The 24,481-nt window shown below is 38.1% G+C and overlaps 4 protein-coding genes across 5 annotated transcripts; 3 read left to right on the top strand and 1 right to left on the bottom strand.

The window, feature by feature from the left end:
- Positions 1-3,785: 3,785 nt before the first annotated feature.
- On the top strand, positions 3,786-4,880 carry LOC119980129 (germin-like protein subfamily 1 member 14). The gene is made up of 2 exons (XM_038822790.1): positions 3,786-3,931; positions 4,166-4,880. Exons 1-2 carry the CDS (start codon positions 3,814-3,816, stop codon positions 4,717-4,719), a joined length of 672 nt encoding a protein of 223 aa, XP_038678718.1. The 5' UTR covers positions 3,786-3,813; the 3' UTR covers positions 4,720-4,880.
- Positions 4,881-8,899: 4,019 nt separating this feature from the next.
- On the top strand, positions 8,900-10,035 carry LOC120016425 (germin-like protein subfamily 1 member 7). Its single transcript, XM_038869197.1, has 2 exons — positions 8,900-9,084; positions 9,319-10,035. The coding sequence occupies exons 1-2, from the start codon at positions 8,961-8,963 to the stop codon at positions 9,858-9,860; spliced, it is 666 nt and encodes a 221-aa protein (XP_038725125.1). The 5' UTR covers positions 8,900-8,960; the 3' UTR covers positions 9,861-10,035.
- A 1,028-nt stretch (positions 10,036-11,063) lies between these two features.
- LOC120016168 (pentatricopeptide repeat-containing protein At5g18390, mitochondrial) lies at positions 11,064-13,888 on the top strand. Of its 2 annotated transcripts, none has more exons than XM_038868810.1 (2): positions 11,064-12,589; positions 13,430-13,888. In XM_038868810.1, the coding sequence occupies exon 1, from the start codon at positions 11,080-11,082 to the stop codon at positions 12,469-12,471; it is 1,392 nt and encodes a 463-aa protein (XP_038724738.1). In that variant the 5' UTR covers positions 11,064-11,079; the 3' UTR covers positions 12,472-12,589; positions 13,430-13,888. The 2 variants fall into 2 exon arrangements, with proteins under 2 accessions (XP_038724738.1, XP_038724737.1); XM_038868809.1 differs by having other exon boundaries at positions 11,064-12,575.
- Positions 13,889-14,405: 517 nt separating this feature from the next.
- On the bottom strand, positions 14,406-24,448 carry LOC120017097 (probable UDP-N-acetylglucosamine--peptide N-acetylglucosaminyltransferase SEC). Its single transcript, XM_038870164.1, has 27 exons — positions 24,098-24,448; positions 22,858-23,003; positions 22,617-22,715; positions 22,475-22,525; positions 21,483-21,599; positions 21,212-21,268; positions 20,651-20,770; positions 20,373-20,435; positions 20,211-20,289; positions 19,685-19,794; positions 19,524-19,577; positions 19,371-19,438; positions 19,161-19,263; positions 18,784-18,986; positions 18,398-18,494; positions 18,170-18,241; positions 17,995-18,071; positions 17,715-17,916; positions 16,913-17,080; positions 16,696-16,806; positions 16,522-16,608; positions 16,273-16,400; positions 16,101-16,183; positions 15,790-15,895; positions 15,553-15,699; positions 14,906-15,026; positions 14,406-14,809 (listed from the first exon to the last, which is right to left on the bottom strand). The coding sequence occupies exons 1-27, from the start codon at positions 24,240-24,242 to the stop codon at positions 14,696-14,698; spliced, it is 2,928 nt and encodes a 975-aa protein (XP_038726092.1). The 5' UTR covers positions 24,243-24,448; the 3' UTR covers positions 14,406-14,695.
- Between the last annotated feature and the right edge of the window lie 33 nt (positions 24,449-24,481).

Here is a 24,481-nt window from a genome sequence, read left to right on the forward strand (position 1 = left end):
GGAAAAAGCCAAGTATAACTAGTGAAATGATCCACGAAAATAACATAGTAAGAATATCCATCAATTGATTTTATGGGAGATGGTCCCCATACATCACTATAAATCACATGTAGTGGAGCATTACTAATAATAGATGAAGTTCCAAAAGGCAACTTGTGCATTTTATTTATTGAACAAGAACGACATAAAGTAGGTGCAGTAGTGGGAGACACAATAATAGGTAAACTATTGCTTTTCAAAACAAGAGAAAGCATTTTAGATGAGGGATGGCCTAATCGGTGATGCCATCCTATGTGATCAGTTGAGGTTCTTTGAGGCGCGGAAGTAACGGAAGCAGCAAAACATGTACCAGCTTGAGGGTTAAAATGATAGAGTCCATTGCGGCAGCTACCGGACGCCATAACCTGTCCCGTACTGTGATCCTTAAGTAAACAATGGAAGGGAAAAAATTCAATAGAGATGTTGTTATGCTTAGTTAATTCATGGACAGAAATAAGATTCTTATGAATGGAAGGAACACATAACACATGTTTAATATGTAAAGGTCGTGTGTGTGTGTGGAATTTTGTGGTGCCTATATGTGAGATATGCAAACCTGTACCATCCCCGATTTGAACCTCATCAGTTCCATCATATTCAGAGTGAGTGGATAGATTTTGAGAAGTTGATGTCATATGATGGCTGGCTCCAGAGTCCAGTAGCCATGATTGTGGATGTTGAACAACATGAGGTGGTATAGAGGACTGTGCATAATTTGCAGCAGGAGCATTATAGTTGGAAGCTGATGGTTGGTGAGCATAAATTTTGAATTTTCTGCACTGATTTGCAGAGTGACCTGGGATATCACAAAGTTGACATGTAAGTCGGTGCTGGCCACGGCCACGGCCACCCCTGTGAGTTGGTGGACGAGAACCACGCCAAGGCTGATTACCACGATTACCCTGCCAGTTACGATTGTTACGGCCTGAATTGGAATTATTGATCCTTTGATGAAAATTGGCAGTAGCCAAGTTCTGAGATTGAGTTTGTTGGAGGCGAACCATGTAGCCTTCTTGTGCAACAAGCACATCTTGAAGTTCTTCAAAGGAGAAAGGAGTTTCTCGCGTACGGATAGAACCCACCATTCCAGAGTAATCTTCGGTGAGTCCATCCAAAATATATAAGGTTAAATCATCAGAAGAGATAGGTTTATCAATCAAGGCCAGTTCATCAGCTAGCCGTTTCACATCCTGCATATAGTCAGTGATGGATTTTTCACCCTTTTGACAGCGAGACAACTGAGATTTCAGTTGAAGAACGCGAGATCGCGAAGTATTGGCATAGAGTTGGTGGGCTTTCTGCCACACAGCTGCACTCGACTTAACATCGCCGATGAGAGGCAGTATGCTGCCATCAATGGAACCTACAAGGGCCAATAAAATAAATTGATCTTGACTGCTCCAGGTATGGTAAGCTTTGATTTCTTCTGGAGAGGAAGTAGATACAGGGGATGCAGGACAGGTATGTTTACCATCTATGTATCCAACCAGATTATAGGCACGCAATAGAGACAAGATCTGTAATCTCCATGAAGGAAAATTGGTGGAGGTGAGTTTCAAGTGAATAGATGAGATGGCATGTACTGTGACAGAGGTGGAGTATTCTGGAACAGAAATAATAACAGCAGAGTTAGAAGAAGACGAAGAGGAAGAAGTAGCCATGGAGGTGAACTCGTTGGAGTGTACACAGCTCCGATACCATAAACGATTTTGTTGATATTATTTTCCTTAATTTACACAGATAGAAATGCAAGTATTTATACAAGGATGAGAAGAGAGTAACGGCTACTCTTTGACAGAGTAACGGCTACTCTCTGACAACTACTGACAGATCATAAGCATTTTTACAGAGATCCGTTGAGACACGGAACTCATTTGAAAACATGAAAGTATAAAACTAATTATAGACTTGAATGGGCCTCATACTAATGGACTTGAATTTGATTGAGATTTGGGCTGGGCTTTCTCCTTATTAAAAACTACCAAGCAAATAGTCTTGACTACATATTTATATTTGGTATACATAACCGTACTTAATTATAACTTTCTTAATAAAAAAGATAATAGACTCCTAAAAATACTACCCTAAAAGATATTACTTGACTTATAATAAAAAATATTAAGAAATAAAATTATAGCTTTTATAATAAAGCACTGTCGGACCCCCTTGTCGATCCAAATCCATGCATATAGAACTTGTCCACGCCTTCCTGGTTCTTCAGTTCCATGACCCTACATGACCACATCACCAAAACATCTCATTTTCTACTCTAGAAAATATGTCATTTTCATTAGTCATGTTGTCCAGATTTGAACATTAATGTATTCAAATCATTACGTAACAAGTAAAAAGAGCATTAATGTAACACCGGTTCTCCTCAAAGTTCAACCTTACAAAGGATCAGGTAATGTTCTTAATACTTAAACCATTACCTTTAACAATAGGTTCCATCCATCCAAGGGCGGAGACAAGGGGGGCTGCAGCCCACCCCAAATTTTTTTATATAAAAGAATATACTTGACATATATACTTCACACACATAAATATACATGTTTATATATATCTTAACCAAATATAATACTTAATATATATATATATATATATGTTTATATATATATCTTAAAAAATACTAATTCATATATATATATATATATATATATATATATATTATATGTGTAGTTTTTTTAGTAAGTGTATATCTAAACAACAATGCATAACAATACTGATGTGTTCTAGTTATATATTTACATATTATTTCATCTTACATGGTCTTTGATTATTTTCATCAATTTTAATTTATGAGACGAAACATTAAGATGAATGTTCATTGCTAATATCATTTTAATAAATTACATTGTTGTAAAATAATCCTAAATCCACAACCATTGCCTTTTGGGTGCGCATTGCGTAAACCATTCGACATACACTAGGTCACAAACCAATCAAACATATATAAAATCCATGTGTGCGCTCATAAGAAGTTTGTTAGTCTATCAGGGTAAAGGCAGGCGATTACTTGAATAAAAAAAATTTCTACATTCAACTAATGTTGGTTACAGAATATTGTAGACTTGAAATATGGACACCCAAACGTACCATTTCCTTATTTTTTTCAAAGAAAAAAGGACTAGAAGTCGTGGGATTATCTAGAGTAGTTAGATTGTTACTTACGTACGAGAAAAGTTCTTCAACATTTTAGTGGACCAAGTAATAGAGTAATGAAGGAGGAAGGATTCATATTTGAAGGATTCAAACCTAGGTTGTGGAGTTTGGGCCAGCCTCCGATATCACGTGAAACACTTGTTCTCCTAAACATTTGAACTTACAAGAGAGCTAAGAAGCAATGGTACATCCAATAAAATTGGAACGATACAGAGAACCGGCCATAATATGTCAAACTGTAGTTTTGTTTGTTACTATAATGGAAGTTGAGCCTAGCACACAAACAATAAGTTACAATAAAGAATGGTTCATGTTAAGAAAAAAAAAATATATATATAATAAAAATAAAATAGAATGGTTCAATTTCAGTGCTGCAAGTTAGTTTGTTCATTAATCCTTGCATACAAATTTGACCAGGCCAACAATTGCAGGATTGGGACATAGCAAAACTGTGTAGTTGTTAAGGAATGGTTCATGTCAAAAATATATTAAAAAAAATAGACAACCAAATATTTTACAGACTTGGTCAGTACTGACCTCCACCTATAAATACATCCCCAGCAAATGTCTCACAACACAAACAAAGCCACTTTAGATTTCTCAAAATCCAAAATGAAAAGTGTTACTTTTCTTGTAGCTTTTGCTCTTTTGGCTTCCTCAATTGCCTCTGCTTATGATCCCAGCCCTCTTCAGGACTTCTGTGTAGACCTCAATAACACCAAAAATGGTGGTATGTAAATTACTCTTTTTCCTTCCTTTTTTTGTCTGCTATAGCCGTATTAGTGTGCGTTATATATATATATATATCATGACTATCAAAATCAATCAATTCGCATCAAAATTATTACCGGGATTTGATTGGTTCAATTGAAATTCTTTCATTGTTTTCCATCGCTTCCTTGCTACAATTTTATATATTTCTATAATGAAAATAGTTTACAATTATGGAGTTTCTTTCTTGCAGTGTTTGTGAATGGGAAGTTCTGCAAGGACCCAAAGCTCGTCAACGCAAACGATTTCTTCTACTCGGGCCTCAACATTGCCGGAAACACCTCGAATTCAGTAGGTTCTAAAGTCACTCCTGTCACTGTCAACGAACTAGGAGGGCTCAACACCCTTGGCATATCCCTTGCTCGCATTGACTTCGCACCATATGGCGGCCTAAACCCACCTCACACTCACCCTCGCGGCACAGAGATCCTTGTAGTCGTCGAAGGACAACTTTATGTTGGATTTGTCACGTCCAACGCAGACAATAACCGTCTATTCACTAAAATCCTAAACCCAGGAGATGTCTTTGTGTTCCCAATCGGTCTCATTCATTTCCAACTCAATATTGGGAAGACCAACGCTGTTGCTTTTGCGGGTTTGAGCAGTCAGAATCCCGGTGTCATTACAATAGCAAGTTCTGTGTTCGGGTCAAATCCTCCGATCAATCCTGATGTACTCACCAAGGCATTTCAAGTGGACAAGAACGTTGTGAACTACTTACAGAAACAGTTTTGGCCTAGCAATTGAAAATATTTATCTTCATTAGTACCTCATTGAGGTCATATCATATAGTCATTTTATAATAAAGAGGTGTGTATTGTGCCTCAATCTCAGTTCTGGTTTTGTACAACTGGCTTCTCCCATGTTTGTTCTGATTAATGATAATAAAGTAATTCCATCCTCGAGTAGAGCTGGTATTCGCACATCATGGCTTAGTTGGTGACATAGGTTGGCAAAGCCCCTATGTTAAAGGGTGGTGAGATCGGGGGTACGATTCTCACCACCAACAACCTACCTGCTGTGATAAACTCAGGGGAGAGGGGTTGGGGGTAGCGGCCCATGGGCCCGGCTTGGAGATGGGCCGTTACAGCTTCTGTTTAGGTTTACATACTGTGTGATAACTTACCGATACCAAAATGTGTGTACTTACCCTTACCTCAAGTGTAGGATATTGGCAAGTAATAATCCGTTGAGTCCAGTATCGTATCCACAAGGAAGCAATGCAATTTGATGGTGAATGACATGTAAACAACTGGCTAATACTAATAAATACAATGAATATCAAAATAAGGACAATGCTAGAGACCCCCAAAATATCACCCCCAAAAGTCTCTCAAATTTATGTGGCATTAAAATAGTCATTGATTAAAAACACGCATGTAGGACCCACTTCACATCAAACACTCCACATTAAATGGGGGTCTTTTGGGGGTCTCAAGCATTATTCTCAAAATGAATACAAGTAAGAAAGATGGCCGAATGACTCGGTAGCATATGCAATTTGTAACCAAAAATAAACAAGATTTGATTTGAAACAATTAACTAAAAACCTAGTCCCTAATCCTTCCCGATTGCTATTCGGCTCCCATACTTAAGGTAACATTGCAAACACGCACAACCATACACAATGCATTGTGCGATACTATCAATCATGCATATGCAATGAGAATTGGGGCGTAAAGACTTTGATTCCAACATGGAGGCCATCGGGCCTCTTGGTCAACGATGAACGCAAAGGGATAAACACATAATTTTATGGATGAATATTCCCCCTTGGGGCTCGACTTAGCTAACATCTTAGTTTCACACTCAAAGACCAATAAACCATAACTCTCCCATGCATATTCCATAATTAACCAAAAAATCACATCATCAATACACATAATTAATAGTTATGCAATTGGAAATTCAATTAATTAAGTAAATCATGTATTGGGATTTCACAATTCCTAATCAAACACATTAAATTGAATCCCTAGACTAGACGATCCAAGAACACAATCAAACGTGTCATTCTCATACACCTAATTACACAACTATCATGAAATTAAAGGAGAGAGATCGAAGCTATGACTCTTAAAGCGTACCTCGAGCAATCGAAACCTCGCACCTACCGTTCGGGACTAGAAACTATAAAAGAGACTTAGCCACTCATCATAATAAAGATAAACATCAATTTTATAGAAGAAAATCAATGTTTAGAATCAAAATAACAAGAACTAAGTAAAACCTAGAGAGAGAACTACAATGAGGCTCAATATTGTAGAATGAATAAATCAGGCCAAAGCCTTTGGAATTGGGTTTTTGCCCTCTTTTTACAATGAAAAATACCTAACTACCCTTACAAAGTCGTCCCCCATTGATTACAATAAGATTTACCCCAAATGCCACTGAAATTTCTATGCAGAAAACTACAAAATCGCGACAAGTGTCCTGACACTTGCTCTTTGCTAGATTTTGGAGAAGGCTCTGCTGTGGACTTTGCCCAAATGTGTCCAGACGGCTTCAATGGGTGTCCGGACAGGTGATGTCTAGATAGTTGTGAGTGATGTCTGGACACTTGAACTGTAAACAAATTGTTGAAGCTTCAGCTATTAGTTTTGCCTTAAAGTGTCTGGACGTCTTAATGGGATGTCCGAACATGTGAAGCTCTCCAAAATTGGGAAGGTCCTGCTATTACTTTAGCCTGTATGCGTCCGGACAGCACCAAAAGGTGTCTGGACACTTGTTAAATTCTCAGCACCTTTCTTCACATCCAAAAGTCTCCAATTTAATCGTTTTAGCCTGATTTTCTACACAGCAAAGGCAAACAACTATAAGAGTAAAACTAACTATATTAACATAAATATACTATCTAAGAGTTAGAACATCCTAATTAAAGGATATTAAGACCTCAAAATAGAGGTTTGATCAATAACCACACTTTAATTGTAACTTTTCTACTAAAAAAAGATATTTGACTCCTAAAAATAATACCCTAAAAGATATTACTCGACTTATAAAAGGATAATAATAAAAGGTTTTTTTAGTGTAATGGGTCAAAGCGCCTTGTCTATCCAAATCCAAATATAATTTGAGTGCGCCTGCCTACTTCATTGATCCCATGACCCTACATCATTCATCCCTTACTGCAGCTTATCTCTTTGACAGCATGATTCGAGAATGTGCAAAGTTCCAACACCAATTGATGCAGCAATTGGTGAAACAAGGGGGAAATTCACGAAAACAATGATAACTTCTATAGTTTTAATCCACCAAGAATTGAACAAAATAGAGAAAAGAGATCTCTCCGATTTTATTATGATTCTCAAAACTACCAAGCAAATAGTCTTAACAACATATTTATATTTGGCATACATAACCGTACTTAAATTATAACTTTCTTAATAAAAAAGATAATAGACTCCTAAAAATACTACCCTAAAAGATATTACACTTATAATAAAAAATAAAATTATAGCTTTTATGATAAAGCACTGTCAGACCCCCTTGTCGATCCCAATGCATACATATAGAACTTGTCCACACCTGCCTGGTTCGTCAATTCCATGACCGTACATGACCACATCACCAAAACATCTCATTTTCTACTCTAGAAAATATGTCATTTTCAATAGTCCTGTTGTCCAAATTTGAACATTAATGTATTCAAATCATTACGTAACAAGTAAAAAAACTTAGGCTCCGTTTGATAGAGCTTATTTGTTGTTAAAATAAGTTAACTTATAAACTGTTAGGTGTTTGGTGAAATTTATAGCATAAGGTAGTTTATAAACTCTAAAAAAAAGTTTTTTTAAATTTAATTTAAAAGATAAAATAAAAAATTTATAATATTATATATATAATATTATCTTAATAAAAAAGAAGGAATCAAAAAAATATAGAAGCTCTAAATGAAATTATTGGTAGAAAATTGGGTGTGTACTTTAGTCTTGATATGATGCCACTTGCAAGACTTAGTGACACAATATCCAAAATAGATCAAAAGAAACAAGACTAGAAGTCTTAAGATTACCTAGGGTAGATTATTATTTAATTATGTGGGAAGAAGTTTCATCATTTTTTTAGTAGACTAAGTAACATTAATAGAATAATGTTGGAAGAAGGATTCATCGAACATGAGGTAATATCACCTGCTAATCTACATATAGAAAATTCGATTCGCCTCATGATTCAAACCTTTCCAACTTGCCAATAATGTGTTGGCCTAGCGGTAAGGTTCATATTAGTCATGTAGTCCCACCTGGGATCCAATCCTCTCTGGGGACATGAGTTCATGCATGAATTTTCTATGGGGCTTGTCTTATGTGCATAGCTTGTGACTTAGTACACAGACCCGATAAATTTACCCAATGTGAATCCAAAAATAGTCAAAGCGGGTCATATCGTGCACAAAAAAAGAAAAAAAAAAAAAAAAAAGAAGCGTTCCAACTTATGATATCCAGGTCCTATCGACTGGTTAAGGCTCCAATACCATATGAAACACGGGTTCTCCTCAAAGTTCAAGCTTACAAAGGATCAGGTGAATGTTCTCAATACTTAAACCATTACCTTTGACAATAGGTTCCATCCATCTGATAAAAACTGGAACAATACATAGAACCAGTTGGAGTACGTCCGAATGTGGTTTTTTCATTACTATAACGGAAGTAAAACCCAACACATAAACACAAAATTTACAAGTAAAACACGTTGATCCTTCCATTCAAATTTGACCGGGCCAACAATTGCAGGATTGGCACATAGAAAAACTGTGTAATTTCTTTAGCAAAACCGTGTAGTTGTTAAAGAATGGTTCATGTAGAAATATTTTACAAAAATAGACAGCCAAGGATGACTACTTGGTTCATGTAGAAATATTTTACAGACTTGGTCAGTGACCTCCACCTATATATACATCCCCACCAAATGTCTCTAAACACAAAACAAAACCACTTTAGATTTCTCAAAATCCTAGTTTACAAAGCAAACACAGTTTACTTGCCAAAATGAAAAGTGTTACTTTTCTTGTAGCTTTTGCTCTTTTGGTTTTGGCTTCCTCAATTGCCTCTGCTTATGATCCCAGCCCTCTTCAAGACTTCTGCGTAGACCTCAATGACACCAAAAATGGTGGTATGTGAAGTACTCTTTTCCCTTCTTCTTTTTTTCCTGCTATAGCCTTATAATTAGTCTGGGTTATATATCAATCAAATCCCATCAAAGTCAATTGAATCCCATCAAAATTATTACCGGGATTTGATTGGTTCAATTGAAATTCTTTCATTGTATTCTGTCGCTTCCCAGCTACAATTCTATGTATTTCTATAATGAAATCTTTTTTACGATTATGGAGTTTCTTTATTGCAGTGTTTGTGAATGGGAAGGTCTGCAAGGACCCGAAGCTCGTCAATGCGGACGATTTCTTTTACTCGGGCCTTAACATTGCTGGAAACATCTCGGATTCAGTTGGTTCTAAAGTCACTCCTGTTACTGTTAATGAACTTAGAGGGCTCAACACCCTTGGCATATCCCTTGCTCGCATTGACTTCGCACCATATGGCGGTCTAAACCCACCGCACACTCACCCTCGCGGCACAGAAATCCTTGTAGTCGTTGAAGGACAACTTTACGTTGGATTCGTCACGTCCAACGCAAACAATAACCGTCTATTCACTAAAATCCTAAACCCCGGAGATGTCTTTGTGTTCCCAATCGGTCTCATTCACTTCCAACTCAATATTGGGAAGACCAACGCAGTTGCATTTGCGGGTTTGAGCAGCCAAAATCCTGGTGTCATTACAATAGCAGATGCCGTGTTCGGGTCCAATCCTCCCATCAATCCTGATGTACTCACCAAGGCATTTCAAGTAGACAAGAACCTTGTGAACTATTTACAGAAACAATTCTGATATAGCAATTAAAAATATTCAGTTTTTATTAGTACCTCATTGAGGTCATATGATATTGTCTTTTTATAATAAAGAGGTGTGTATTGTGCCTCAATTTCAATGCTGGTTTTCTACAACTAGTTTCTCCCATGTTTGTTTTGATTAATGATAATAAAGTAATTGTTTCTTTGCTGTATCTGCCTCATCCAGTTGCACAGGAGATCACGATCTCCTCCATAGAAAAAGAACCCTAATTCCATCCTCTGGTATTCCTACACCATAATTCATCATGGCCTTATGCAAGGTAGATTTTGTGCTACTGTATAACAATATAATTTAATATTACCTGACAATACTATATGTATATGTGTGTGTGCATATGTGTGTGTGTATCAATGTGTGTACTCTATTCTTCATGAAGATATTGTCCATTTCGGGCCCTCATGCATTTTATCTCAAAGAATTGCCTCACCTCTTCCGGCCACTTGAATCCATAATCTTTTGAAGGTTGAAACTGAGATATGTGCGAACCCACACGAGACGCAATACTTTAAGGGGATATAGTGGGACATTTGATTGGTATTTAGAGGGCGGAATGAGGATGAGATAAGACTGAGAATCGTCAATTCTCTTATTTGATTGATTTTGGGATGGTGGCATTGCATACTCCTTCTGCCCTCTATTATCTCTCTTTGGAAAATAGTCAAACTCATCAGAATGGTGAGAATAGCTATTCTCCACAAAGGAGAATGGGTTTGAACATGTAAAATACTATTTTACCCTTATTAGTTAAACTAAAGTAATAGAAAATATTATTTTTATTATTTAAAAGGAAAAAGGGTATTAGGTAAATTATACTATTAACATTATTACACTCATACTCACTCTTTATTTCATACCAAATATTATCACACTCACCTCACACATCTCACGCTCACCTCACCTCGCACTTATTCAATTATGAATCAAATGTCCCGTTAGGATATGAAAGTCTAGCATTAGCCCTCACAATTGACATCTCTCCTAGTATGAATGAATAAGTGATACACAGCAACAAGTTTACTATGATGATCGAGTACATACGGTTCTCAAGTAACTACTTTATTAGGTAATTTAATACAATCAAACTATTTTTTTTATAAAAAAAAAATGGTTTTAACCTTTTTGGAGGATTGTAGCTAGTAACAAGATTGGAGCCCCCACCTAAAAAACATAACCTTTTTTTTTTCCTCCTCTTTTAATGAATCTGTCTTTCAAGGTTTCAACACGAACCCCACAAATGCTCCGCCTCCACCGCAGCACGACCAAGCTGCTTCTCTCCGGAGCCATCACCCGCCACTTCAGAACCATAAACACTGATACCTCCGCCACCACTAAAGACGACTACTTCGCCGCAATACATCACATCGCCAACATTGTGCGCCGCGAGGTCCACCCTGAACGCACCCTCAATAAGCTTGACATCCCCGTGACCTCCGAGCTCGTCTTCCGCGTCCTCCGCGCCTGCTCCAACTCCCCCTCCGAATCCCTCCGCTTCTTTCACTGGGCTCGTTCACACTACTCCCCAACCTCGCTCGAATTCGAGGAGCTGATCAAGATCCTCGCTTGTCACCGTAGGTATTCCTCAATGTGGTCCCTTATCGACCACAACAAGAAATTTCAAAGCAACAATTACCCTTTTCAGGTTTCGCCTAGTACTATCAGTTTCATAATTGAACAGTATGGGAAACACGGGCTGATCGATCAGGCTGTGCAGATATTCAACAAATGCCAATCTTTGAATTGCCAGCAAACTGTTGATGTTTACAATTCCCTGTTATTTGCTCTGTGTGAGGTGAAATTGTTCCACGGTGCGTACGCTTTGATTAGGAGGATGATCAGGAAGGGCGTGGTTCCTGACAAGAGGACCTATGCCACTCTCGTGAACGCGTGGTGTTCGACAGGTAAGCTGAGAGAGGCTCAAGAGTTTCTAGAGGAGATGAGCAAAAAGGGGTTTAACCCTCCTCTTCGTGGGCGTGATTTATTGATTGAAGGGTTGTTAAATGCGGGTTTTCTAGAATCAGCAAAGGATATGGTGAGGAAGATGACTAAAGAAGGGTTTGTACCCGATATAGTCACCTTTAATTCTTTGATAGAAGCAATTTGTAAATCTGGGGAGGTTGAATTTTGTGTTGATATGTACCATAGTGTGTGTAATTTGGGGCTTTGCCCCGATATCAATACTTACAAGATATTGATTCCTGCAGTTTCAAAGTTAGGTAGGATTGACGAGGCCTTCAGGCTTCTGCACAATTCAATTGAGGATGGACATAAGCCATTTCCAAGCTTGTATGCACCAATAATTAAGGGCATGTGTAGGAGTGGGCAGTTTGATGATGCCTTAAGCTTTTTTGGTGAGATGAAGGTTAAGGGTCATCCCCCCAATAGACCAGTTTACACTATGCTGATAACTATGTGTGGGAGAGGAGGGAGGTTTATTGATGCTGCAAACTATTTGGTGGAGATGACAGAGATGGGCTTGACGCCTATTTCTCGGTGCTTTGACATGGTCACTGATGGGCTGAAGAATTGTGGGAAGCATGATCTGGCTAAGAAGATAGAGCATCTAGAAATTAACCTTCGAGGTGTTTAATTTTGTGCTGGGCTTGGTGAATTTTTCTTGGGAGTGACTTCAAGATAAAGTGTACCACATTTTATCTAAAGACTGATATTGGTGCTCTATCACAGGATATGGAGGTAATTCTGGAAAGGCCAGTTTTTGTCATTCCATATCCTCTTCATGCTGTAGTCACAGTTTTTTTAGTGGAAGAATTCTAACCATTGTCTCCTTTGTCCATTGTCACTGTGATATTATGATCGCGCTATAATTGTGATGCACAATTCATGACTAGTTAAAACAAGAGAAGTTTAGCACAAAAGAATTGATAATAAGAATTGGTTTGAAATTAGTTATAGAAGAAGTATCAGGTAAGCCATGATACCTACATGAATTATGATAATGAAATTAATTGATGAAATACTAGCTTCTAGTCCAGCTTTTATCTCTCTACATTTTTTTATTTATAAAAAAAAATGCGATTATGCTACACTTATTGATCCTGTATTTGAGATCCATTGTGTTATTTTAAAGTCATAATTAGATGGAGCTTGAACTGTTGTTTAGATTGGTAGAGATTTTGCTTCCTGATGCTCGTTACAAGTTTCAGAAAGAAAAACGGACCCATCCTATGATCAGTAATTCAATTTCAGATTTTTGAGCCACCATCATGGGACGTGTTTACTTCCTAAGTTCCTATTATATGACGGCGCTCAATAATCCTGAACCCACTTAAACCAATGGTTTCTTTTTAGTTGTTTTTATCTCCTGAGATTCGGTATTGGTATTCTGAACTCACTTTCTTCCATGTACCATTGTGGAGTAAGACATATATGAATATACCGAGTTGGTGTTCCTTTTTTATGTGAGAGTTGCTTCTTTATGGCTTGCTAACCCTCCTTATTGCTGGAAGAAGCTTCTTGTATATTCCATGTAGGAAGCCGGATAATACATTTGAATGAAGTTGGTAATCATTAACTTTTCTGGTTTTCAGGGAATATGCTCCTACCGTAGGAGAGTGGAGAGCAGGGATTGAAATTTGAACTGCTGGGCTCCTGGTAGGAGAATTGCTAATTTTAGTATATGGGCAGAGAATACAACATGACGGCACGCTCGCTTTGAAGTGAAGAGTTGCTGTGTTGCGGCCTTGCAGGGAGAAGGAAACTGTTAGGAATTATCAAGTTGTGAGATTCAAGATTGAAATTCGGAGTCCATTGTTTCTGTATTGATTGGGGAGGTAGGTGACATAATTTTATTGCTCATCTGGTAAAATATCTCTCTCTCTCTCTTAATTGTCGAATGGACTGAATAAAGAGCCTACAGCAAAGACAATAGGAGTACTGGCCCTTTTAAAGAAGGTGAAAAATTGATATTGTAAAGCTAATGGTTACAAGTTCAAACCATGAAGATACCGCGAGAGCCTTGCACACCGGTAGTTTTATGCGTTTTATCAGTTGTTTCCCGCTTTGCCCTTTCTACTTGCGAAGAGATTCACATTTAAGGGTGACAAAACTCTGTCCGATCTGTATGATCGAATTTGTTAGACTTAGATTAAATCAAATTTGGACATAATTATACGTTCAAAATTCAGGTCTAAACACAAAATTTTTATTCCGTTTAAAATTGGATTTGGGTCCAAATATAGATGTTGTATGATTTATTTGTCCAAACCATAATCCAAATTAGGTTTAACGTCCAGACATGTAGATATTTCATAAACACGTATTATTGTCCGACCCAAAAACAAAATTTTCTCCCCCCTACCCATATTATTGTTCAGTTATGGGTTTTCACGAGGACATTTATATTGATGGGTAGATTAGAAAACCCACCCTCAAATCGTTTAAACTAAAATTAACAAAAATTTAACTCCCCAATGTAAACACGTGGTGTTGTCACGTGTTGTTCCGACTCAAATAAGTTAGGTCGCACTCCAGTTCTAACAAAAATGCCGTCCAAGTTCGAGTGAGTGAGTGAGAGAGAGGAACATTGAATTACTTGAAGGGAACACAAATCATTTCAATACATAGAAAGCCAAGCTGCACCACCAAATTCAACACTTCATTACATTCTCCATAAACTGGATCCAAACATGATTTTACCCAGTTGTCCTAAACATAAATGAGATTCAAATCATCATCTGCAATGACATGACAAGCACATCAAATTTGCATCATTTGAGTAAGTATAGAATTTGTTCCTAAAATTCATCTCTTTGCCTTCTATGTACAAATCCCGACTCTTCCCCCTCGCTTCATATCTATCTATCATAGGGGAAGTCCATATTATCCTCAGTAACTTTGAAGTGCTGGGGCTTCTCTTCTGAGCAATGAAGATTCCACATTTTGAAATATGCCCTTTCAAGATTCCTCACCTACAACAAGGAAACAAGTGCAAACTTACAACTTTAAGGACTATCTCCGCACAGATAAGGCAGAAAGTAATTTGAATGTGCGTCTTATAGGCTCACCCAGCGTGCCGTGTCAAATAGGGGGCAAGTCATGCGAGCTGCCTTGACTTTATTGGTAAGAGCCTGAAGCTTTGGCCGGTTCAATGCCAAAGACACTGCCTTCTCTTCATACTCCTTTATGCTGCAGTAAAGGGGCACATCGAAACAGCATTGAAAATGACTAATACTTATATTCAAAAATTTAGTCACGTACAACAAAAGCAAAATAAATAAATAAAAATCATTCAACGGTGGCCAGAGAAATAGCCCTTTCCTGAATTTTAGAGAACAGGAAACTGAAAAGATGGACAACTAAATAGATTCTGCCTTTAAGGGGCATTCATTACGACCTGGGGGAACAAATGTGGTGGAATAGATAACCTCCCAAAAAATGGAGTTTGAAGTTAAAAGATTGCTCTATGATGGAATTTTTAAAAGAGCACTAGAGGGCAATAGTATAAGGTCCAGAAAACAAGTTCCACTTGGTTGACATACCAGGTTGAGTTTGGAGTTAAAAGAGACTTACTATGATGGAAAGCGCTAGAAAGCAACAGGCATATATGGTCCACTTGCTTGGCACATTGTCAAAATATACATGCAAAGTTCCGTATGCAAATCTAACCACCAAGTCTATGTATTTCTACTTATGCAGCAAATCAGACACAAACCTGCTAACAATCATCTCCTCTCCCAATCCAGTGGCAAGACAAAGGGATCCGGCAACCCTCGTAGCCATTTTCTCAAGGGGCAGTGTCACAATTGGTAAACCGGCCCATAAAACATCAGTACCCGTAGTATGAGCATTGCATAAAGGCCTACAAAAAAATATCAACTTAAACCATCAGTTTACAAACTTCTAAGTAAAACAATTGATTGACTCGAGAAGAAACAATAAGATATCTTACGTGTCCAGGAATAAATCAGCTAAAGCACTACGTTTGATATGCTCGCGTTTCATTGCAACATCTGTGAAAATGATCTGATCTGGCTGCACACCCTGTGCAGCAGCATCTACACAAGTTCACAAATCTTTAAGCTGGGCTCATATCCAAGGATCAACATATAAGAAATATTAACTCAGAACCCCCACGAGGGTAAAAAAACAAAAAGCAAAAGAATCAAAGTCTACTTTAGTTCAAGGACTGGGAATACATTAAGAGATGCTGCAAATGAAAACACTGTTAATTATAGAAAATTGAAATGAAGTTGCACTTACATGCGCGGACTCTCATTTCCCCTGCAGCCGGGAATCTAAGAAGCCAAAGTGCACTGTTTGGTACACGTTTAAGAATATTGCACCTGAAGCCATACAAAAATAGACGCTGATATTGCTGAACTGCCAGACTATATCACATGCAACCACAAACTAAATATCATCCTAATATTACCAGGCATTAAAAATTTCAGGGTCCATTTTATACAGCTGATTAAAGCATGCAAATATAAATTTATCTTCAGGGAGTCCATAATCAGATCGCTTTTGCTGGCAAGTTGGGTCCAAGACATCCAAATTTTTCTGAAAGGAAAAAACATAATAATATTGTCATTAAAAAAAATAGATATCCAATAAGGCAATGTGTTACGAAGCATGTAATAAAATCAAAGACATAGCATTTAAAAGCAAATTAAGGACTAACCTGCTTATAATCATTCACAAAATAACAATGAGGGACATGGACAAGCTTTTCAGAATAAATACGTGCCAAACGAATTGGCGAAACAAACTGCACAAAAAGATACATATCAGCCAAAGGGCAAGCTGCAAGGGATAATACAAGAAACCTAAGGTTAGATTGTGGTCATTTACTCACCTCATCAGTGACCAAGTAATCAATGTAAGTTGCCCCAGTTGTCCCTGGAAATCCCATGTAGGAAACTTGAATAGGTGCAGGCTGCATAGCAAATATTTCATTTCTTGCTCCCTGCATTAATGCATGAAAAAAGATTTTATGGACCAGTTGTCATCTTGGAAAGGCCAAAGTACAAGAAAAAAAAAAGTTTGGGAAAAAAAGGAGAACTGAACCATACCTTGGTATAACCATTAAGGTTGACAAGGATCTGTATCTTATCTTCATTAATAAGTTTAGCAATCATATCAGATGACATAGCAGAGACATCTATAAAATGCTCAGCTTCAGACTGAATACGTTGTCTCCATTCCGTACCATCATTTGGGCTCAAGGCATAGCAAAACACCTGGCATATTTTCATCAGTTATTGGTCGCAGCTGCAAAATTGTATGAACAAGGCAAGCAGACTTATAGGATTGTCCCACATCGAAAGATGTGGGAGCTAAGGTGTTGTTTATAGGGGGGAGGTATGGGCCTCCTTTAGTACCCAAGGTTTTCTAGTATCGGCTGGGAGGCCTTGGGTACAGCCGGCCCATGTGGGTGGATGTCGGTTGGGCCTTAGGTGCTGAGTGTGTATGGGCACGACCCTATCAATGGTATCGGAGCATGATCCTGTTGTGCCTTCAACTTGGGGCCGCGCCTGCGGAGTGGCCGACCATGGTGCTCGACCAACGGGGGTGCGCCTACAGGAGTGGTCGGACATGATGCACGACCAACGTGGGCGTTGGTCTTGAAGGGGAGGGTATTGATAGGATTGTCCCACATCAAAAGATGTGGGAGCTAAGGTGTTGTTTATAGGGGGGAGGTATGGGCCTCCCTTAGTACCCAAGGTTTTCTAGTATGGGCTGAGAGGCCTTGGGTACAGCCGGCCCATGTGGGTGGATGTCGGTTGGGCCTTGGGTGCTGAGTGTGTATGGGCACGACCCTATCACAGACTCTTCATATTGCAAAGAGAATTAAAACGCTAAATATTTACACACCTCAACGTTTTCTCTATTGTGCATCCCAAATATAGATCCCATGAGGTGCGACAAGGGGTGATTACCGAAGTCACTGCTCACATACCCAATCCTTAGTCTCTCACTTCCGCCTTCTTGCTTAACAGGAACTGAAGCAGGATGGTTGAAGGGAGGAAGAGCAAACCGGGATGCGATTATGGAGCAATGGGCGGCATATTTACGACTACAAGAAAAAAGTTTGAATAACAGAAATCATCAAATCATCATCGTAGTTGATAACATAAGTTCAAGACAACAATACCTAATCTCAAGTGCAAGCAAAGGATCAATCGGATATGCTATTGCATGGAATGGTTGGACACTTGGAAGAACTGACATCTGCATTCACAAAACTGTTCAATGAGATCCCTGGTGGCAACATCTAAGTGGTAAGCAATAGCAGTAATTGTATAAACGAGGGAACAGAAAATGATTACATTAATCTGTCTCCTGATAATCCCTTCAACTTCAGAAAACATATTATCACGGTCCTCCCAACTGCAGACACACTGCAAAAAATATGACCAAAAGATCTTACATTATACACAAGATTTTTCAGACAGGATCATGGAAAATGACCCACCAAAGGTATTTACAATCATTCCCATGAACAAAAACAAAGTCAACAGAAAGACAGTGCAATACCGAATATATTATGGCAATACCTGCAAGGTGTGAAGAAGGTTGCAAGTTGCTTCTGGAAAATCTGGGCGGAGGTGCAATGCCTGCGTATAGCTTTTTATAGCGGCCTCCACAAGTCCACTGCATATGATATGACATACAAATTTACTGACAATGTCATGAATGCAACAAGCTAAAAGCATGTAGTTGAATACCACTAATTCAATCTAATTGAGAAGAAGAAACTTCATCCCACTGTAATTCTAAGTTACCAGGTAAAGTAACCAGGGCACAACTTCAAAACTACAAAACCCCTTCGCATTTTCATCATGGAGATTGATAACTTTTGAAGAACTATACAAACGAAACTGGGAACTCCTTTGAGGTACAGAAAGCTGTAAGAGATCCAGAATGATGGAAGAGAACGTACCTATCTTTATAAGCTGAAGCCAAATTTGCATGGGCTTCAGCCATTGAGGGCCTGACATTTATTGCGCGGATGTAATCCTGAATAGCTTCACTCACTCTACCTATTTCCTTATAAGTATTGCCCCTATTGACCATTCCATCGGCTGCCAAGGGATCAATGCGGAGAACCTCGTTGTAGCAAGATATAGCATCTGCATAGTTTCCCTGTGAAGCAAACAAATAAATGAAACATACCAGAACTGAACATAGAAGACATATATACATAACTCCACCTCAATCATTAGATATGCATTCTATTTGGGATTCCCTTTGGTATAGATGCAAAAATGGAAAATCAAATCCTGGGTAGAAGTGTAGAAATGATGCCAGCTTCTCTACCTGTTGTTTGTATATCACAGCAAGATTGTTGAAAGGGGCAGATAATCCTGTTGTCACGGCCAAAGTAGCCTTATAGTATGAAGCAGCAGTAGCCACCATATTCCTGCCAGTTTAAACAAAATCCCCATGAGAATCTATTACCCATCATAAACTCTACATCCACTAATATTGAACTGCTCTATTGAAAATCGTTATTGTAAGATCACATACCATTCCATGTATATGTTGCCAAGATTGGTTAGTGCTTGTGGGTGGTTGGGTTGCAATGCCAGGCATTGCTTCATCCAGTCAAAGAAAAAATCGATGTCAGGAACACGTGAAATAAAGTGATACAAATTTAAACCAAATGAAAACAGAACATACATTGTAGCATTGAATGGCTTCATCGATTTTAGCTACGTCTTTCAATGCATTGCCCTTACAGCCACAAAAAAAAAATCAAATGAATGTCGAGGAATGAACTCCCTAAGTACAAATCCAAATGCATTCTATATTAAACCAACGTTCCAGAAAATGAAACCAACCAGATTATTGTAAGCTTCCAAGAATCTAGAATCACAAGCAATCGCTTGCTTATAATGAAGAATTGCTAGATCCAGTTGTCCTCCCTCATAATATATGCTAGCCAAATTACCTGCACCATGGGAAAAAACGCAGTCATGTCCATATTGAACAATGTGCAATCACATAAATGCAAAGATAGTCATGTCGTGAACCTAGTCAAGAGAGGGGTGGGGTCTCCAAGACTAATAAAATGATTTAAAAACAGATGGTTTCACATAAAAAAGTAAACATTTAAAAAAACAAGTACAAGAAAAAAATTTCAAAAGCAAAAGAAATTTATTATGAACCTACAAGCTGAAGCAAGGAGGAGGGACAATCCTATACTTGAATCTGGGTTACAAACTAGAATTATGGATTACAATTTGCAACATCAGCTAAACTAAGAAGTACAATTATAAAACATACACAAAAAAATCAAGACTCAGCTGTCAGCAGCACTTTCAAAATTCAATACAATAACAACGTTATTATGTGATGAATCCTTACCAAAAGCCATTGCAGAACTCGGTCGCATCTGAACAGCACGTTGATAACACATGATTGCCTCTTGCGGCCTTCCCAGAGCCTGCAAATAAAAGCAACCTTCTTATCTCCTGATAGAAAAACCAATCTACTTGAACCTAACGAGTTCAGTCAGAGACAACAAACCTTGTAAATGTTTCCAAGGTTAAGGTACGCATCAGGAAATATAGGTCTAAGCTTCACAGCTTCCTATAGTTGCAAAATCACAAGTCAAATTGTCTATGCAAAATTGTTATCAATTTCTGCCAACTGACAGAATAAGGATCCACAAGCATTGACTTTTGAGTATATAACTAACATCACTCAAACCAATAAGCTGGTCCATAAATAAATACATAAGACCCAACAAAACCATACTCAAAAATTAAACAGACACCAAGCAGGAAGTCCAGGGAAAAAAATACCTTATAATATTGAAGGGCTCTGTTGAGATCCCCTGACTCCATAAAAAGACCCGCCAGATTTGACCAGGCAATGGCAAAAGTAGGTTGTATATGTAGAGCCTCAAGGTAGCAACTGTATGCCTGCACAAAATGTTAGATTCTGACAATTCTGCAGTCTTGCAGATGGAAGTTACAACAAGACCAACCATCATCTGAGCCCTGTCCTGTAGATAGCAACTTGATAGCTGTATCGAACTGTGAATTATTACACAGTTCCATACACGAATTACTTCCATCAGTAACTTTACAGGAAAAGGAGAAACACACTATGAGAATCTAAAATATCGAAAGACTGCTTCCCTCCCACAAAAGGTTGGACGGGAAAAAATCAGGACAGATGAACGAGGGTATGCACCCAGAGTGGGTCACGAGATCTACAATGGACCACTTCCTCCGCCTCAATTGGAAGAGAAGATGCACAAGCAATATTAGAGCATTTTTATAGCTCAAGAACTCAATTCTGGGCTATGATAAGGAGAATAGGAACCATACTAAACAATGTTTCGTTGATTTAACACTTACTTCCTGCACCAATCCTTGAGCCTTCATTAGATTTCCAAGATTACTGTGTGCATCAACCTATGAATGTTTCAATAGAAAGGAGAGTTAGTCATTAGCAAAATCTTGCTGAAACAAAATATTGCCCCTCCCTTGTCCAAAAAGATAAGAAATAAATAAATTAGAAATTTCACTCCAAAAAAAATTAGAAATTTATTCAATTTCTTTGACATTAAAGAGCAAATTGAAAAGCAAGCGCAGTTGGGAGAAGCAAAACTAAATAAAGGATTTTTACCAGACGAGGATTCAATGCAAGTGCCTGATTACAGCATTGTGCAGCCTCATTCAGTCTTCCTTTTCGCATATACGCACTGGCGAGATTTGACCATGCATCAGCAAAGTTTGGTCGGAGCTGCAGAAATGGGAGTACCACTAACATGGTTCAATCAACTAGCTGCAGATTGCTCTTACATTAAGTAAAGTCATATAAGTTAAAACTACAAGGTTTCAGTTGACAAATACAAGGAAGCACTGACATAAAAAAGAGCAGCTGCAGTTGCGACTAGATAAGAAAAATAAGAAGACCGATCAAAATTTAAAAAAAAAAAAAAAAAACACAATAACACCACCCGAGCACAAGGCTCTCACAGTAGTCGGGATTAGGGATAGGCAAGATGTGCGCAAACCTTGCCCCCACATAATATGTGGAGAGGCTATTTCCAGAAATTGAAGATGTGACCTCTAGGTTGCACCATTACAACTCTACCGCTGGGTCATATGTTCGCTTGTAAAGGGTAAATAACACCCATGTTGCATGAGTCCCGTAGTGGGAGGGCTTGGGCAAGATGTACACATACCTTACATCCACATAACATGTTGAGAGGATGCTTCTAGGAATAGGAATTGAACTTGTGACCTGTAAGTTGCACCCTTGCATCTCTATCACTGGGTCACATGTTCGCATGTACCGATCAAATCAAAACAAATAAAAACAAAAACTGATATCACGATTTTCTACCTAAGTATGACAACAACGCCATCATTTATGATTAAATTGCTATGAATACTAAAAGTTAGCCAAAAAACCAATATAGCATAGTGAAAGGTAATCAAACCTCAACATAAGCTAGCAGCAAAAAAAAACATACAGAAGATCTACCACAGAAAATGCAAAAACAGTTATTCTTGCAGAAGTAATTACTTTCCATAGTATCACTTGAGAATGGTGGTGCTTTATTACAAAAGGGAGATGAAGAATAAGAAAACTCTTGAATTTATAATACGAACCTCAATGGAAACAAGATAGTAGCGAATAGCAAGATCAATATCTCCTTTTTCCTGCATAAATGTGGCAATGACAACCATGTCCCTTCCCTCCAAGTAAAAGCTTCAACAAGTCCAACAGTTATTTCATTAATTGCATAATTACCTTCCAAGCATTCGCCATATTTCCATAACACTCAGCAAAACGCGGCTCAAGTCGAAGAGCTTCTTCATTTTTGGCAATGCACATATCATAATCATGCAACTACAACAAATAAACCCAATCAAATGGAATGAAACAGAGAACCACTGCAATGAGCTTACTAAATTTACATCGTACACTATAAATTCTAGTCTAATATATATCGATATCACCAGACATTGAGGAAGACGAAAATGCAACCAACCTGATAGTAGATAGCACCCAAAAGAAGAAGATTATCAGTGCGGAGAGGACGTATTTCATAAACAGCATTGCTGTGCTCAAGTGCCTGCTTATAGTTGCCAGCCTTGTACATCTGATGAGCAACAAGCATGTGCGTATCTTCATCAACTACAACGTCCAAAAATTCTATCATCAGTAGCAATTATGGCAAAGAAGAGAGAGAGAGAGAGAGAGAGCGCAACTGCAGCAAAGATCCTGAATTCCAAAGCTGAAAGCTACATAGGCAGGAGTTTGAAATTGCAAACATACAGAAAAATAAAAATAGACTACACAACTCCAAGAAGCAGTACCACACGTAAGTCATCACATATAATATGGTACTTCAGAAAAGAATGATCATTCCCGAGAGAATGATTCTTCAGGAAAGCTGACTACATAATAAACCATGTTCATGGAATTACATGCAGCATCTTCCATCCATTTATCTTTCTTTCTTTTTTAAGTTGAGAATTTTGAACATCCATGTTAAGCTCAAACACTTGGTATGAAATGAAGATGCACTAGAAAATCCTAGAATTCCTAAAACACATTACTTAATCGAAAAAGAATAAAAAATAATAATACCCCCGAGCATGCAAGATGCACATAAAATTTACCAGCACAAAATATGTTGAGATACTATTTCTAAGAATTGAAGCTGTGACCACTAGGTTGGATCCTTGCAACTCTACCATTGGGGCCACATGTTCACATGTGAATTGCATATTCAAACATTAATAAAATAAAAATAACCCTAGATTACCATAAATTTGTAGATTAATTAGTTACTAAATTTGTAGATTAATTAGTTACTATCTCAAGAATTAGGAGCTAAGAACCAGATTAAGCCCTTTCCCCGCTCTAAAGCTGATATTAAACATTATTTATAATCATAAATAAATTATTTACTGAGTCAGTCCGAGAGATAAAATGCCCTATCAACGCTACAGTAAAGTATGTGGTTGAGGACGGAAGGAGAACCAATTCTTCCCAAAAAAAAAATGAGTACCAGCAAATTATTCCTTAAATAAATCCGTAGGAGAAAAAGTTCTAGTTATCAAACTGGCCACAACCACCGACAGATTTTACCGAGTACATAATACAAAAACCTAAAAATAGAATCTACCAACAAAACACACGCCACAAACATGCAGAAGTATCAACCAACTAATGAAAAATCGTTCCAAAAACAAACTTATAAAATTAAAAAAAAAAAAAAAAACCTTCACGGCGTGAGTCAGGGCCCTTGAAGCTGATGAGACTCAAGGACGAAGTCGGCTCATCCTTCACGGTGAAGGCAGCCTCATTTCGATCCGCGGAAAACGGCGCCTGAGAAGCCCCTGCCCCGTTCTGCAACGAAATCATCATGATCTCTCTCTCTCTTTCCCCTCCGATCAACAAATCGACACCTCAACTCCGATCATCAAAAATTCAACAATCACAGAGAACGCGCTTCAGGCGAAGAAGGACACTCGATCGCAAAAACCCTAAGCCAGTTCAGGATTCCTTCGCCCGAGCTTGCTTCTTCGATGTTGCTTGCTTTTGTCGCTGAAAATACGCAGATGCTATTATTCTTATTGATTTTTCTCGGTTGTTTCTGGACAGAA

This window comes from Tripterygium wilfordii, chromosome 15 (assembly GCF_013401445.1).
Source record: "Tripterygium wilfordii isolate XIE 37 chromosome 15, ASM1340144v1, whole genome shotgun sequence".
In the NCBI taxonomy this organism is placed as follows: domain Eukaryota; kingdom Viridiplantae; phylum Streptophyta; class Magnoliopsida; order Celastrales; family Celastraceae; genus Tripterygium; species Tripterygium wilfordii.

Coding starts and splice junctions, on each gene's coding strand:
- LOC120017097 (XM_038870164.1), bottom strand. CDS start 24,242: ATGATGATTTCGTTGCAGAACGGGGCAGGGGCTTCTCAGGCGCCGTTT. Junction 18,242..18,397: donor ACCTTCTTCACACCTTGCAG/GTATTGCCATAA, acceptor TATTTTTTGCAG/TGTGTCTGCAGTTGGGAGGA. Junction 18,072..18,169: donor TTATCAGGAGACAGATTAAT/GTAATCATTTTC, acceptor TTGTGAATGCAG/ATGTCAGTTCTTCCAAGTGT.
- LOC119980129 (XM_038822790.1), top strand. CDS start 3,814: ATGAAAAGTGTTACTTTTCTTGTAGCTTTTGCTCTTTTGGCTTCCTCA. Junction 3,932..4,165: donor CAATAACACCAAAAATGGTG/GTATGTAAATTA, acceptor TCTTTCTTGCAG/TGTTTGTGAATGGGAAGTTC.
- LOC120016168 (XM_038868810.1), top strand. CDS start 11,080: ATGAATCTGTCTTTCAAGGTTTCAACACGAACCCCACAAATGCTCCGC.
- LOC120016425 (XM_038869197.1), top strand. CDS start 8,961: ATGAAAAGTGTTACTTTTCTTGTAGCTTTTGCTCTTTTGGTTTTGGCT. Junction 9,085..9,318: donor CAATGACACCAAAAATGGTG/GTATGTGAAGTA, acceptor TCTTTATTGCAG/TGTTTGTGAATGGGAAGGTC.